The sequence below is a fragment of the Carlito syrichta genome, unplaced genomic scaffold (genome assembly GCF_000164805.1).
Source record: "Carlito syrichta isolate Samal-C Ts95f unplaced genomic scaffold, Tarsius_syrichta-2.0.1 Scaffold305043, whole genome shotgun sequence".
NCBI classification, from domain to species: Eukaryota; Metazoa; Chordata; class Mammalia; order Primates; family Tarsiidae; genus Carlito; species Carlito syrichta.
In genome coordinates this window covers 495,931-510,596 of record NW_007249139.1, presented here as the reverse complement: position 1 = coordinate 510,596, position 14,666 = coordinate 495,931, and the positions used below count along the sequence as shown (strand labels likewise).

General features: G+C 39.3%; 1 protein-coding gene and 1 pseudogene across 1 annotated transcript in view; one reads left to right on the top strand and one right to left on the bottom strand.

The window, feature by feature from the left end:
• The window catches only part of SLC26A8 (solute carrier family 26 member 8), a 68,344-nt gene that overhangs the window by 24,617 nt on the left and 29,061 nt on the right, over positions 1-14,666 (top strand). Inside the window, exons 7-8 of the mRNA XM_021713946.1 lie at positions 7,573-7,655; positions 14,392-14,539. Of these exons, the coding sequence (XP_021569621.1) occupies positions 7,573-7,655; positions 14,392-14,539 (231 nt within the window). The remainder of the gene's footprint in view (positions 1-7,572; positions 7,656-14,391; positions 14,540-14,666) is intronic.
• On the bottom strand, positions 2,308-2,709 carry LOC110595879 (annotated as a pseudogene).

The following is a 14,666-nucleotide window of genomic DNA, read 5'->3' as shown; positions in this document are numbered from 1 at the left end:
GCGGGCTCAGGCAATCCACTCACCTCAGCCTCCCAAAGGCGCGGGATTACAGGCTGAGCCACCAAGCCCGGCTTATTCTCTTTTTAAAATATTTTTAAAGTAAGGTATAGTTGACAAAAACTATATAGTTACAGTGTACAATGTGATGTTTGGCATGTGTTATATATTTTGAAATGGTTAAATCAAGCTAATTAACAGTCATCATTTCACATACTTACATTTTTAAACTATTTTATTTATTTGTTTGTTTTTTAGAGACAGGGTCTTGCTCTATTGCCCAGGTTGGAATGCAGTGATATAATCATAGCTCACCACAGCCTCAAATTCCTGGGCTCAAGTGATCCTCGCACCTCAGCCTCCTGAGTAGCTGAGACTACAGGCACATGTCATCACGCCCAGCTAATTTTTTTTTCATAAACAACATAAATTTATTTCTTACAGTGTAGAAGTTGTGAAGTCCAAGATTAAGGAGTGGGTAGATTCAGTATCTAGTGAGGGGTGCTCTCTTGTAGCTGGTGCCCTCTCAGTGTGTCTTCATATAGTGGAAGGGGTTAGCTGGCTCCTTCTTCAACAAAGGCACTAACCCCATCCATAAAGGCTTTACTGTCAAGACCTAATAATCTCCTAAAGGTTCCATCTCTTAATACCATCACATTAATGATCAGGCCTCAACAAACGAGTTTCAGGGGGACACAAACATTCAGACCATAGCAGGTACTTATTTTATAAGTAATTATACTTTGTCCCAGTTATTTACAAAAAAAATTTGTTGTAGAGACAGGTTCTCCCTATGCTGCCTAGGTTGGTCTCTAACTCCTGGCCTCAAGTAATTCTCCGGCCGCAGCCTCCCAGAATGCCCACACTCAACCTACATTTTTCATTGTGAGAATATTTAAGGTCTACTCCTCGCAATTTTCAAGTATATAATATATTATCAACTACAGTCACCATGTTGTATAAGAGATCTCCCTCCCCCAAATTCTTATTTTCTAAGTAATTTTACCTATTGCCTCTTTCTTGTAATATTTTTAAAATAGGGTTATGAAAGTAACACAGTCTCATTCTAAATTTTTTGAAAAACACAAAGAAGTTTAAAATGGGGGTAGGGAGAGGAAAATAAATTTCCTATGGTTGCACCATCCAAAGTAAACTGTTGATACTTGAATGTCTTCAGTTATTCACTCCTTTCTTCTTTCAGACAAACATATGACAGGCCTATGCTTGATATTAGTGAATTTCCATCTTTATCTATGTAGAAGTTTTGCTTCTATTTTAATATAGTTGCAATCATATTGTTGTTCCTTTCATTCTCACTATGCTACAATAAAGAAATTGAGGCAGCTCGTTCCTGGACCTAAACATAGGAACACATCTAAATTAGATGTCAGACTCAGAGGACCTTCCTAAAGAAAATAGAATTCAAGAGTTGAGGCATTAGGGATCCCATATTTAAATGATTGCAGACAAAGGGCCAAAGAACCAAGGGGGAAATAAACAGCCCTTTCCTTTGACAAGCATCAGATGCATTCACAAGGAAACAAACTGTGTTCACGGAGAAACAACGGGAAGATTTGAACATCTCGTTCAATAAGAACCCACACCCAAACCCCAGCCTTTGGAAAGAGATAGCCTCAAAAATTGACATATATCCAACAGCAGGTTTGGTTCAAGAACCACAGAGCAAAACTCAAGAAAGCAAAATTCAAGCATATTCAGCAAAAACAAGCTCAACAACAGTACCTGAGGGTGAAGTCAAGAAGGCCGGTCCCTCCCAGAGAAATTCGAACACACCACGCAGGTCCTCTAAGGTTGCCTATCCTGTAGCCCTAGTTTATGCAGATCATTGGGAACCTTCATTCCAATTCACCTTATGCCCCAGTGTTAAGGCAGGCAACTTAATTGGCTACAAAGTAGTTCATTTTGGCTACTGCCAAGATCCTAACATATACTGTTTCTGCTTCTATCCCATTTTAAAATCCCAAGTTTGTTCTCTAACCTTCAATTCTAATCCTTTTGGATGTACAAATCTACAAAGCAGAGAGAGACACTAGCCACAAAAAGTCACATATCACAATGTGTGTAATGATTCACATACAAGAGAATACTTTTCAGTAATAAGGAACAAACTAGAGATATATACAATGTGAATTTCAAAAACATGATGTGGCATGAAAGAAAAAAAGACACAAATGGCTATATACTATATAATTCCATTTATATGAATTCTTTTTTTTTTATGTTTTTAGTTTATTAAGCCGGTCATGAAAAATCCAAACAATGGCCACAGATATTGTCACTGCATCATCTTTAGTCCTTTGCCTTCTTGCCAGCACCAACATTGACCTTTGCAGTCCCTCTGATTTTCTTCATTCTGTTCTTACATTCCTTTCGCTGCTTCCTTGAGATCTTTTTCTTCTCATACGGGACATATCTTGCAAGTCTATGTTTGGGTTCATTTTTCTTTGCATATTCCAAGGAATCATAAATCATGCCAAAGCCAGTTGTCTTGCCACCAGCAAAATGAGTTCTGAATCCAAATACAAAGATGACATCTGGTGTTGTCTTGTACATTATGGCTAGTTTTTCTTGAATTTCTGTCTTAGATACTGTTGCCTTCCTGAGGTGAAGGATATTGATGACCATTTGTTTCCGCTGAAGCAGATGGTTGGACATGAATTTCCTGGTCCAAATAGTTACTGCGTCGTTCATGATGGCTGCTGATCCTCAGGCAATCAGGGAAGAAGAAAAAACTATATGAATTCTTAGAGGAGGAAAAACTAATCTTAATCTACAGTGGCAAAACATAGATGCTACGTGGCTGCCCATGTGGAAAGAATTAAAGAGGCAGGCCAGGCACGGTGGCTCACATCTGTAATCCCAACACTTTGGGAGGTCAAGGCAGGAGGATTTCTTGAACCCAGGAGTTGGAGACCAGAACAGATGGCAACACAGTGAGACCCCATCTCTAAAAAAAAAAAATCAAAAAAATTAGCTGGGCATGGTGTCACATGCCTGAATTCCCAGCTACTCTGGAGCCTGAACTCAGGCTGTCAAGGCTATGGTGAGCTGTGATCATGCCACTACATTCCACTGAGACAGAGTGAGACCACGACTCAAGAATGAATGAATGAATGAATAAATAAATAGATAAATAAAGGCACAAAACACACTTATTGAGGTGATGGAAATGTTTCATGTCTTAATTAGGGTAGCAGTTGCCTGGATGTATAAATTCATCAAAATACATAGAACTGCACATCTAAAATCTGTGCATTGTATTTTACATTAATGATACCTCAATAAAAAATAGAGATATATCAAGGAAACTGAGGCAGTTGAGATGTTAAATGTTTTTTCTAATCCATTTCACTAATAAGTGGTATCTAATCATAGTGTTTCTTGTTTCTTTTTAAAAATATGCTGATAAAATTTATCTTTTGCAGTAATAACATTTTCCCATGATGATCTTTTCATAAATAAAGCTCAGGTTTTTAAAGTCAGCATTTTTCATTTTAGGATTGCTGAATTCTTGGATGCCCATGAGAATCATTTTCTCCTTAAGTGGCGTTCTATGGCAAAGATGTTTAAAACTCACCAAATATCCATGTACCCCTACATCTCCCAGTCTCCACTGTAGTTAGAAGGACCCTATGACTTTTGAGCCAAAGCAAACGAGAATAGGTACAAGCCCTCATATTCTTTCTTCCCCTGCTGTGGTGATGCTAGGGGTAGTATATTAAGGAAATGGAGTCACCAGTTGGAATTAACCCAGATCCTTGATGCACTGTTTGCATAGAAGTTGCCCCACAGAGCCACCATCCCGCAATGAACTTTCTATGGGCAAAAAAAATAACCATATGTGTTAAAATGCTAAGATATCATTTTTATGTTGCCACAGCATAATCTAACCCACACTAACTAATCCAGGTCCATCCTCTTTAAGATTGAAGAATACTGCTTTGGAACTTCAGAGCAAGCTCTCAGAACTGCTGTCTCCTTACAGAGGTGCATATTCTTTCTTCCTTTGAGTAGTTGAAAAGCTATTAATTCATAAAGGCCAGAAGCTGAAAGGCTCTTTTTCAAATCCCTGTACACGGATCCAGCAATCCCACTTTTGGGTATATCCAAAGGAAATGAAATGTTGAATAGATATCTGCATTGCCACGTTTGTTGGAGCACTATTCACAATATCCAAGAAGTAGAATCAACCTGAGTGTTCATCAGTGGATGAATGGATAAAGAAAATGTGCTATATATACACAATGGAATACCATTCAGTCTTAAAAAACTGGAAATCCTATCATTTGTGACAACACAGATGAATCTGGAGGACATTATATTAAGTGAAATAAGTCAGCCACAGAAAGACAACTACCGTATGATCTCACATGTGGAATCTAACAAAATTGAATTCATGGCAGTAGAGAGTAGAACAGCAGCCACCAGGAGCTGGGGTGGTGGCTGGGTAGAGAGTGGGGTAGGCGGATGCTGGTCAGAGGATACAAAATTTCAGTTAAATAGGAGGAACAAGTTCAAGAGGTTTGTTGTACAACAGAGTGACTATTGTTAATAACAATGTATTATATTCTTGAAAACTGCTACAAGAGTCGACTTTAAGTGTTCTCACCACAAAAAAGTTAATTATGAGAATTTGCATAATAATGTTAATTTATGTAAAAATGTTACTACATATGTTCATAGCTTGATTCAGTCATTCCACATGTATATACATATTTCAAAATAACATGTTGTATGTGACATATATATACAATTTTTATTTGTCAATTTTTTTTTTTAATTGGAGTCTCACTCTCTCACCCAGGCTGGAGTGCAGTGGCACACTCGTGGCCACTGCAGCCTCGACCTGCTGGGCTCGGGAGATCCTTCCACCTCAGTCTTCCAAGTAACTGGAACCACAGGCACATGCCACCACACCTGGCTAATTTTTTTATTTATTGTAGAGATGAGGTCTCGACAAGTTGCCCAGAATGGTCTCAAACCCATGAGTTCAGGCAATTCTCTTACCTTGGCCTCCCAAAGTTCTCGGACTATAGGTGTGAGCCACTGCACCTGGCCAATTTGTCAATTTTTGAAAACAAATAAATAAAACGCTGGACACAAAGAGTGGCACCCTAGAGCTCAGGAAACAATGTGTATGTGGAGTTTGGAGAATGGAGTCAGGTAGTTTCTCCTTTTCACGGAAACCGGCCCAGCTTTTACACCTTAGGGAGCCACAGCTTTGGAGTCACCAGCAGACAGCACCTATGACCCAGGGATCAGCCCTCTCTCAAGAGGCATCAATGGCAAGGATGGTCGTGATGTTCTTTTAAGCAGCCTCAAAGGCCATGGACATGAACAGGGTTTATTAGGAAAGCAGAGAGGCGAGGGTCCAAAGGACGCTGTGGGTTGACTATGGCTGACAGATTGGTTTATAAACCACAGTGAAGACATTCCTTTGGGGGAATGCTGTAAATAATTACAATGCATCATGATGTAAGGTGGGGGAGGAAACTGAGGCCCCGCAATAAAATGGGTGGAGGCTTAGAATTGTTACAATTTAGGTATTAAATTTTTTTGTGACCTAATTTGTACTCAAAAGCTATTGCAGCCTGCAATATACCACTTATACATGAGTCAAGTCAAGTGACGGGGAAACACTTTCTGCCACATAGCAGGGATTAGAGATACAGGTTAGAACTGGAAAAAGACCTCTCTGTTTCCATAGGCAGTGAGGAAAATGGGACAGGAGGATGGAAGGGATCATGACCTGGAGTGTAAAAAGCTTCTCACAGCACCTGCCAAGAAACTACTGTTGAGATGTGCTGGAGGAAGTTGCACATACCTGTCAATCTGTTCTTCAAGAAAGCAGTCTCAAATATTTAGGAAAAATTGCAAGAAAACATCTGTGATCCAGGCAGAATATACTGACAATTCAATAGTCCCTTAGCTATAACAAAGTAAGCATACTATAAGCTCATATTTTGTGCGTGTGTATATTTACGCTATATAACAAACACAAGAAAAGTGTTAACAGTAGTTGCCTTTGGGCGATTTATTTTTGCTTCTCAATGTTTCATATTTTCTTCATTTTCTCTTATGAGCAAGTATTACCTTTATACTCAAAATAAAATAATTCCTTAACTAGGCACAGTGGTCGTGCCTGAAATCCCAGCACTTTGGGAGGCCAAGGTGGGAAAACTGTTTGAGCCCACAAGTTTGAGACCCGCCTGGACAACATAGAGAGATCCCATCTTAATTTTAATTTTAATTTTTTTTTTTTTTTTTTAGTTGGAGTCTCACACTTTGTCGCTCCCGGCCACCGCAGCCTCGACCTGCTGGGCTCCGGCGAACCTTCCGCCTCAGCCTTCCAAGCAGCTGGAACTACAGGCACGTGCTACCACACCTGGCTAATTTTTTGATTTATTGTAGAGATGAGGTCTCGCTGCCCAGGCGGGTCTTGAACCCGCGGGCTCAGGCAATCCACTCACCTCAGCTCCCAAAGGCGCAAGATTACAGACTGAGCCACCAAGCCCGGCTCCGTCTTAATTAAAAAAAAAAAAAATTTTAAATGCCATACATCTTGCCCCTTAACCATATAAAACCCAAGGTTCTCTGTCTCTGATCCAAGCTGTGATCCAGATTCTTCCTTCTATTATGATTGGCAGGCTTCCTAGGAGTCTTCATCTGACCACAGTGGCATAGAAAACAACTGCCATCCCACTCAGCGTCTGGTTGAACTCTTGGAGTCGATGCTGGGAAAAGATTGATGTGCTAGAGGGAAAAATGGGGTAAAGCAACTGTATAATTAGTATTTTAAAACCTAGGCAGCTGGGCACAGTGGCTCACACCTGTAAACCCAGCACTTTGGGAGGCCAATGCAGAAGGATCCCTTGAGACCAGGAAATTGAGACCAGCCTGGACAACTTAGTGAGACCCTGAACCTACAAAAAATTTAAAAATTTGCTAGACATGGTGGTACATGCCTGTAGTCCCAGCTACTCAGAAAGCTGAGGCAGGAGAATTGCTTGAGTCCAGGAGTCTGAGGCTGCAGTGAGCCGTGATTGCACCACTGCACTCCATCCTGGGCAACAGAGTAAGACCCTGTCTTTCAAAAAAGAAAAAAATGCTGCTCCACATTATTAAGGGTTAATCAAGTTTCTCATGCAATATAACTCAACAATCCTTAAAAAGGCATATCTATATTGGTAGAGTGTAGCTGGATCTAAAAACTTTGACACTGAGAACTTGATACACCCATTATCTGAAAACATGTTGATATTGGTAGAGACGCTTAAAGTTGGTGAGGACAGAGAAGTTTACGGCATCCATTTGTTCCCATTATTGTGTCAGAGACCAGTTTGCTTTGTGTTCTGGCTACAATGCCAAAGGAGCTTAGCGAATTAGTGAGGACATCTCCATTTCTTTCTCCATTGAACTGCCCATCTCTCCAATGTCATACATAGGAACTGCCCCATGTTTCATTTTCTGTCCTGCCAGAGGCTATGGGCACCTGGAAGCAATACACACTATTTAAATAATCATATACCTTTTTTTTTTTTTAACTCCCTACAGATCCTTGGCTTTTCTGCAGTTGAAAACAAGATGAACATGACCACAGAAAACAGCGAGATGCTTGTTGACATGATTCCTTATAGGTCAGTAATTCTGCTTTTCAAGATTGCTTTTCTTTTTTGACACTCTCTCTTTGCTGCTACCACACACTCTGATTGGTATTTTCTTCCTTCCTTCCTTCCTTCCTTCCTTCCTTCCTTCCTTCCTTCCTTCCTTCCTTCCTTCCTTCCTTCCTTTCAAGTTGAGGTCACTCTGTCACCCAGACTGGAGTGCAGTGGCACCATCATGACTCACCACAACCTTGACCTCCTGGGCTACTGTTTGATATTTTCTATAAGCAGTCTCTGGCCAAAGCCAAATTCATTTTAGAACACAGAGGTTCACGAAACGAGGAGGGCTAGGACAACTATTTTTTTCTTCTGTGGTCAGCCTCTGTCTCTCTTCTCATGGTTGAGCCAATCTGCTTCCCCAAGAAAACTGCTATATGCAATGAATGCCAGAGAAACTAGCGTTTTTGTTTTTTATAGTGTCTTAGAGATCTTCTCAACCTCATACTTGTCTAATTAACTCTCAGAGGTTGAACAAGAGGTGCATCTCTTTTCCTAGGCTCTCTCCTGTGGCTCAGTGTTCAGGAGATGAATGTTTCTCCTGCCTTCATGTGCTTAGACTGAATTGGGACCCTTAAACAACATTATTTTCTTACTCTGGGTAGAAAGTTATCTTCAAATATTCTGGTGTATGGAGTTCTTAAGGACTCACAATTAATTTACATTATTATTTCTATCAGTGGCTATGGGACACTTCTCTTCCTTCTGTTAGGAAGTTATATATATATTTTTAACCTTGATTGGATGAATCAAGTTGGCTAAGAAAGGCAATAGACTGTGGTTTCTTGACTCACAGGCAGACTTTTTAAAAGCATTGCCCATTTCCTCATGTTGTATACTAAGGAATCCTGTAAAGAGTCAGGGATACTGATTAAACTCCAGGATAACAAAAGGTAGGCAGCTGTGATGCAACCAGATTGAACTAGTCTCACGTCCTACCAGTTCTTAATGAAATCTGATGATGGCTAAATCCATGTGAAACTCTAGTCAATTAAAAAAATGGGAGGAGACACCACCTAGGTACCAGGGAACACAAAAATAAGCAAGACGTGGCCTCTGTCCTCAGGGACAAAATAGCAATATGACTGATGCTTTACATACTTATTTCATTTGCTTCTCATAGTCGTACTATGAGGTAAATATTTTCTTTTTTTATGACAGAAAATTATGGCTCACCAAGTTTAAATGACTTATCTGAGATCGCATTGCTATTCAGTGACAGAGTTACCATTTGAACCTGTTTCTCCTTAATTTCAGTCTACAACTCTAGCCACAATATTATACTTGCTCAATCTGCTTCTGTCATTAATGACTTCAAAACCACATAGCCAATCTGTGCTTATCTTTTATTGTAAGATTCAAGCGTATGGATAGACAAGTGAACATTTTAAAAATCTAATTTTAAGCATTGCTTTGAACTTCCTTTTTTATTGTGTACAATTTTTTTTTTTTGGAGCTGGAGTCTCACTCCATCGACCAGGCTGGAGTGCAGTGGCATGCTCACAGCCACCCTAGTGTCGGCCTACTGGGCTCCAGCAATCCTTCCATCTCAGCCTTCAAACTAGCCAGAACTACAGGTGTGCACTACCACGCCCAGCTAATTTTTGATTTATTATAGAGATGAGGTCTCGCCAAGTTGCCCGGGCTGGTCACAAACCCACGGGCTCAGACAATCCACTCACCTAAGCCTCCCAAAGTGCTGGGATTACAGTCTGAGCCACCAAGCCTGACCTATTATGTACAATATTTATCTGGGGTTGCTAGGGACTAGTAAAATTGAATAATTAAAGTTAGCTTCTACTGTGTCTATGTCCCCTTTCAACCTAATTTGTTGCCAAGAATTGAATTTCACAGATAATAGGAAGGAAAACCAGTAGTTTGTGTTTTCATGCTAAATATTCAAACTTTATTCCTAAGATGTGCCTAACAAATTACATTTACTGTGTACTTCTTTGGGTCAATCCCATTCTTACCTAGCTTCTTCTCTTTTTTTTTTTTTTTTTTTCGAGTTGGGGTCTCACTCTGTAGCCTCGGCTGAAGTGCAGTGACATACTCATGGCCACCACAGCCTCCACCTGCTGGGCTCAGGCGATCTTTCTGACTCAGTCTTCCAAGTAGCTGGAACTGCAAGCAAGCGTCACCATGCCCAGCTAATTTTTTAATTTATTGTAGAGATGAAATTTTGCCAAGTTGCCCAAGCTGATCTCAAACCCCTGGAATCAGGCAATCCTCTTGCCTCCACCTCCCAAAGTGCTGGGATTACAGGCATGAGCCACTTCGCCTGGCTTACCTAGCTTCTTAAAAGGACAAAAAGGGGAAATTTGATGAAAAATTAAATATATGCCTCTGAGTATTCAGTTATGTTTCTATTTAGCTCATTACCTGGAAAATACCAAGAAGCCTGTAAGTTATGTTATAAATACAGAATAAAATAGACATAGTTGGATGGTAAAGAAAATGATATTTTAAAATAAGAATTTAGATCCATGCACATAATAATGGCAAAAAATGGGAAGATAGGAGGAGATAGTTCGAGGTGCTAAAAATGATTCCTCCTACTTCAAGGAAAATGAAATTTAAAATACATGAACTAATAAGAAATTTTAATTAGATAAGACATTGTTTGCTTTGTGGAAAACTATATCGCAAACTTTCTTTAAGAACTATTTTCTCTTACTGGGCGAAGTGCTGTAATCCCAGCCCTTTGGGAGGTCAAGGTGGAAGGATAGCTTGAGCCCAGAAGTTCAAGACAAGCCTGGACAACATAGTGAGATCTCGTCTCTACAAAATACTTTTAAAAATTAGCTGAACATGGTGGCCCGCACCTGAACTCTCAGCTACTTGGGAGACTGAGACAGGAGGATCACTTAAGTCCAAGAGGTCACAAGAAAGGCACATAACATTATAAGGTATCTGATCCCAAACCAGAAGGAGTGAGACCAATGGGAGGCCCAAACTTCACCTATACAATGACCACTTATGTACCTAACCCTGAATTGTATCCCACATCTTTAAAAAAAAAAAAGTCTAGCCGGGCTTGGTGGCTCAGCCTGTAATCCCACGCCTTTGGGAGGCTGAGGTGAGTGGATTGCCTGAGCCCGCGGGTTCGAGACCCACCTGGACAGCAAGACCTCATCTCTACAATAAATCAAAAAATCAGCCGGGTGTGGTAGCGCATGCCTGTAATTCCGGCTACTTGGAAGGCTGAGGCGGAAGGATCGCCAGAGCCCAGCAGGTCGAGGCTGCGGTGGCCGGGAGCGGCCACTGCACTCCAGTCTGGGCGACAGAGTGAGACTCCAACTCAAAAAAAATAAAATAAAATAAATTTTTAAAAAAAGTCCAAGAGGTCGAGGCTGCAGCAAGCCAAGGTCATGCCACTTGCACTCTAACCTGGATGACAGAATGAGATCCTGTCTCAAATAATAATACTAGTTATTATTATTATTTCCCAAGTGTATTTTAATACATGATTCATTTTACTACATTTGGATTTTTACATAATTTTTCAAAGGTAAATAAACTATTGAGTCATACATATTTGCATCTTTGACAAAATTATAAAAGATAATCAAAAGAATAAATATTTCAAATAGCAAACCTTACCAAAAATATTTAGAAGATTTTTTATTTAGAAAGTAATTTAGAGAAATGGAAAAGGAAGCATATTTGTTCTTCCAAATTAAGTTTAAAGGACTATGTTAGCATGGATCTATAGAAAAACCACACTCCTTCCAAAATCATAAAGATTTCTTTTCCTTTTTTAGTTTGTAAATATTCTTATTGATTTTTGAATGTTAAGCCAATACTGCATCCTAGTGTAAACCTCACTTGGCCATGGTGTATTATTATTTTGTTTGCTGATTTGCTAAAATGGTAGGAATTTTTGCATTTATGTTCATGAGGGCTATTGGCCTGAGGTTTTCTTGTAATATTTGTGTCTGGTTTTGGTATCAGAATATGCTGACATCACAGAAGGATTTGGGAAGTACTCCCTCATCTTCAACTTCTGGAAGAGTGTCTATAATATTAGCATTATCTCTTCCTCGGAATTCATCAAGGAAGATATTTCTGCCTGAAGTCTTCATTGTGAGAAGGCTCTTAACTACAAATTCAGTTTTTAATTTGCTATCTATTAAATGAGACATCAAATTTGATAACCATTGTCTTTGATTCAGGTTACTTATTTCTTCTTGAGAGGAGGTGTTGGTTTTGGTAATTCAAATCATTTATCCATTTAATCTAAGTTGTCAAATATGTTGACATAGGGTTATCTATACCATTTCCTTATCTCGTTTACATACCATAAAACTCACCCTTTAAAAGTGTACAGTTCAGTAGATTTTAGTATTTCTTTAAGTTGCGCAGCCATTAACACTATCTAATTTTTTAAAATTTTATCACTTCCAAAAGACACTTTGAACCCATTAACAGTCACTTCCAATTGCTCCTCACCACAGCCTTTTGCCATCACTAATCTACTTTTTTTTCTGGACTTTCCTGTTCTGGACATTTCAGATAAATAGAGTCATATAATATGTGGCCTTTTGTATCTGTTTCTTTCACTTAGCATAATGGCTTTAAAATTCATCCACATTGTACCATGCATCAGTATATTTCTATTTATAGCTAAATAACATTTTATTTTACAGATCTACACATTTTGTTTATCCATTCATCAGTTGATGGACATTTCAGCTTTTTCCATCTTTTGGCTATTGTGAATAGTGCTACTAAAAACATTAATGGCTAGGCGCAACAGAGTGAGCCCTTGACCCCCCCCAAAAAAAAGTAAACTAGCGCAACCTCTGTGGAAAACAGTATGGCAATTCCTAAAAGCTCTAAATATTGACCTCCCATATGACCCTGCAATCTCCCTACTGGGAATATACCCTGAAGAACTCAAAGCACTCTATAAAAAAGATACCTGCACACGTATGTTTATTGCAGCATTGTTCACAACAGCAACCATGGAAGCAACTATGCTGCCCATCAAAAGAGGACTGGATTTTTAAAATGTGGTATATATACATGATGGAATACTACGCAGCCATAAAAAAGAACAAAATCATGAATTTCGCAGCAACCTGGATGGAACTAGAGTCTATAATACTGAGTGACCTCTCACAGAAACAAAGATCTGAGAATCACATGTTCTCACTCATATAGTGGACCTTGAACATCCAACGTAATACTATAAGAAAATGACTGACAGTGGTGGGAAACTATGGGGGGAGGGGAAGGGTGATGGGATTAATGGTAGTAAATATCTGTCTGGGGACGGGGAGACACCTCTTATCAACAAGGGTGCCTGAATGAAGCATATTTGTATACCTAACCCTTAACTGCACCCCACAATATCATAATAAAAAATATTGATTATAAAAAAAAGAAAGAAAGAAAAGAAAAAAGACATTGGTAATCATTGTTTGCTATAAATCTTTTTAGAGAGGTACACTGAAATATTTATAACTGAAATGATATAATGCCAGAATTTGATTCAAAGCAATCTTGGAATAGGCAGTGGGTACAGGTGAAATAAGATGGGTCATGAATTGTTAAGTGAGGAAGGCGGGTGATGGGTACCCAAGGGCTCATTATACCACCCTTTCTTCTTTTATAACCATTTGGAAATTTTCTACTTTAAAAATAAAATATCAAACATTTATGAATGGTTCTATGCATAAAAGGAAACCAAAAACATAGTCTCCGATGCCTAAGAAGTCAGTCTAAAATTGACCACACAGAAGCTGACTTGACAGATACTCTGGAGTAAACTTACTAAACCAATACATGAATAGACATGCATTCCTATGAAATCAGGATATTCTTCAATTCTCTGATGTTAACACTGAAAAAGAAGAAAGTTTATTGTGCTAAACAAGTAGAGTTTCCCAATTCACAATAGGGTGGGAAATACACCTAAGAAGAAGCTTTGATCATGATTTGGCAACGGTTTGTATGATATGATCTTAGTAGAAGTAGAGTGTATTGAACTGGTATTAAATGACCGCGACTATCAGCAAAATGAGAGAATCCCAACATTCTGGTGACAGGAGGGAAGGTGTGGGCAGAATTTGGAAGTAATATGTATAAAGGACAATGAAAAAAATTATACCTCAACGATCTGAGCATAAATAGAAGGGAATTCATTGAGCTTTTTGGTTCTAAGACATCTTAGATGTGATATCTGCCTGTTGTTTACCCACTGGTGTGATCTCAAACAGTATCAGGAAATCATTTTTCATGCATCCTTGTAGTTTTGCCTGTTTTGTTTATTGCCATTGCTACACAGCAGAAACCTCGAACTAGAAGACAGCAAAGCATGTTCTCTCTATAGCTTTTATCAGCTTGGCTTGGTTTGCTGGCAGTTTTGGTAGGCTGCTTCCTCGGTGGCTCTACTTGCTCCTTGATGTCATTTTATTATTTTTATTATTATTATTATTATTTTTAGAGACAGGGTCTCACTTTGTCACCCAGGCTGGAGTGCAGTGTCGTGATCATAGCTCACTGTAGCCTTGAACTCCTGGACTAAAGCGATCCTTGCTGCCTCAGCCTCCCAAGTAGCTAGAACTACAGGTGTATGCCACTGAGCCTAGCATATTGTCATTTTTTGAAAAAGGATCAGACCTTCTCGATATGAGAAGAATGGGGTGGGGGTGGTGCCAATAAAGGATACCTGCTATTCAGGAATAATTCTACTCTTTTATTCCAGCTTCCTGTTTCCTGAAATCCCAGATTTCAGCATTCTTCGAAGCATCATTTTACAAGCCATATCCTTATCTTTTGTGAGCGCCTTTCTGCTTATGTTTCTGAGCAGGAAGACTGCCAGTTTTCATAACTACAGAATTAATTCCAACCAGGTGAGAGGACTATTACTTTCTCTGACTCTTAAGTTTCTGTTCTCTAATCTGAGCCTCCTGCCAACATGAAGGCTGGATTCTTCCTTAACTAGAGAGTCAACTTGGACCACAGTCTGGACTGTAATTA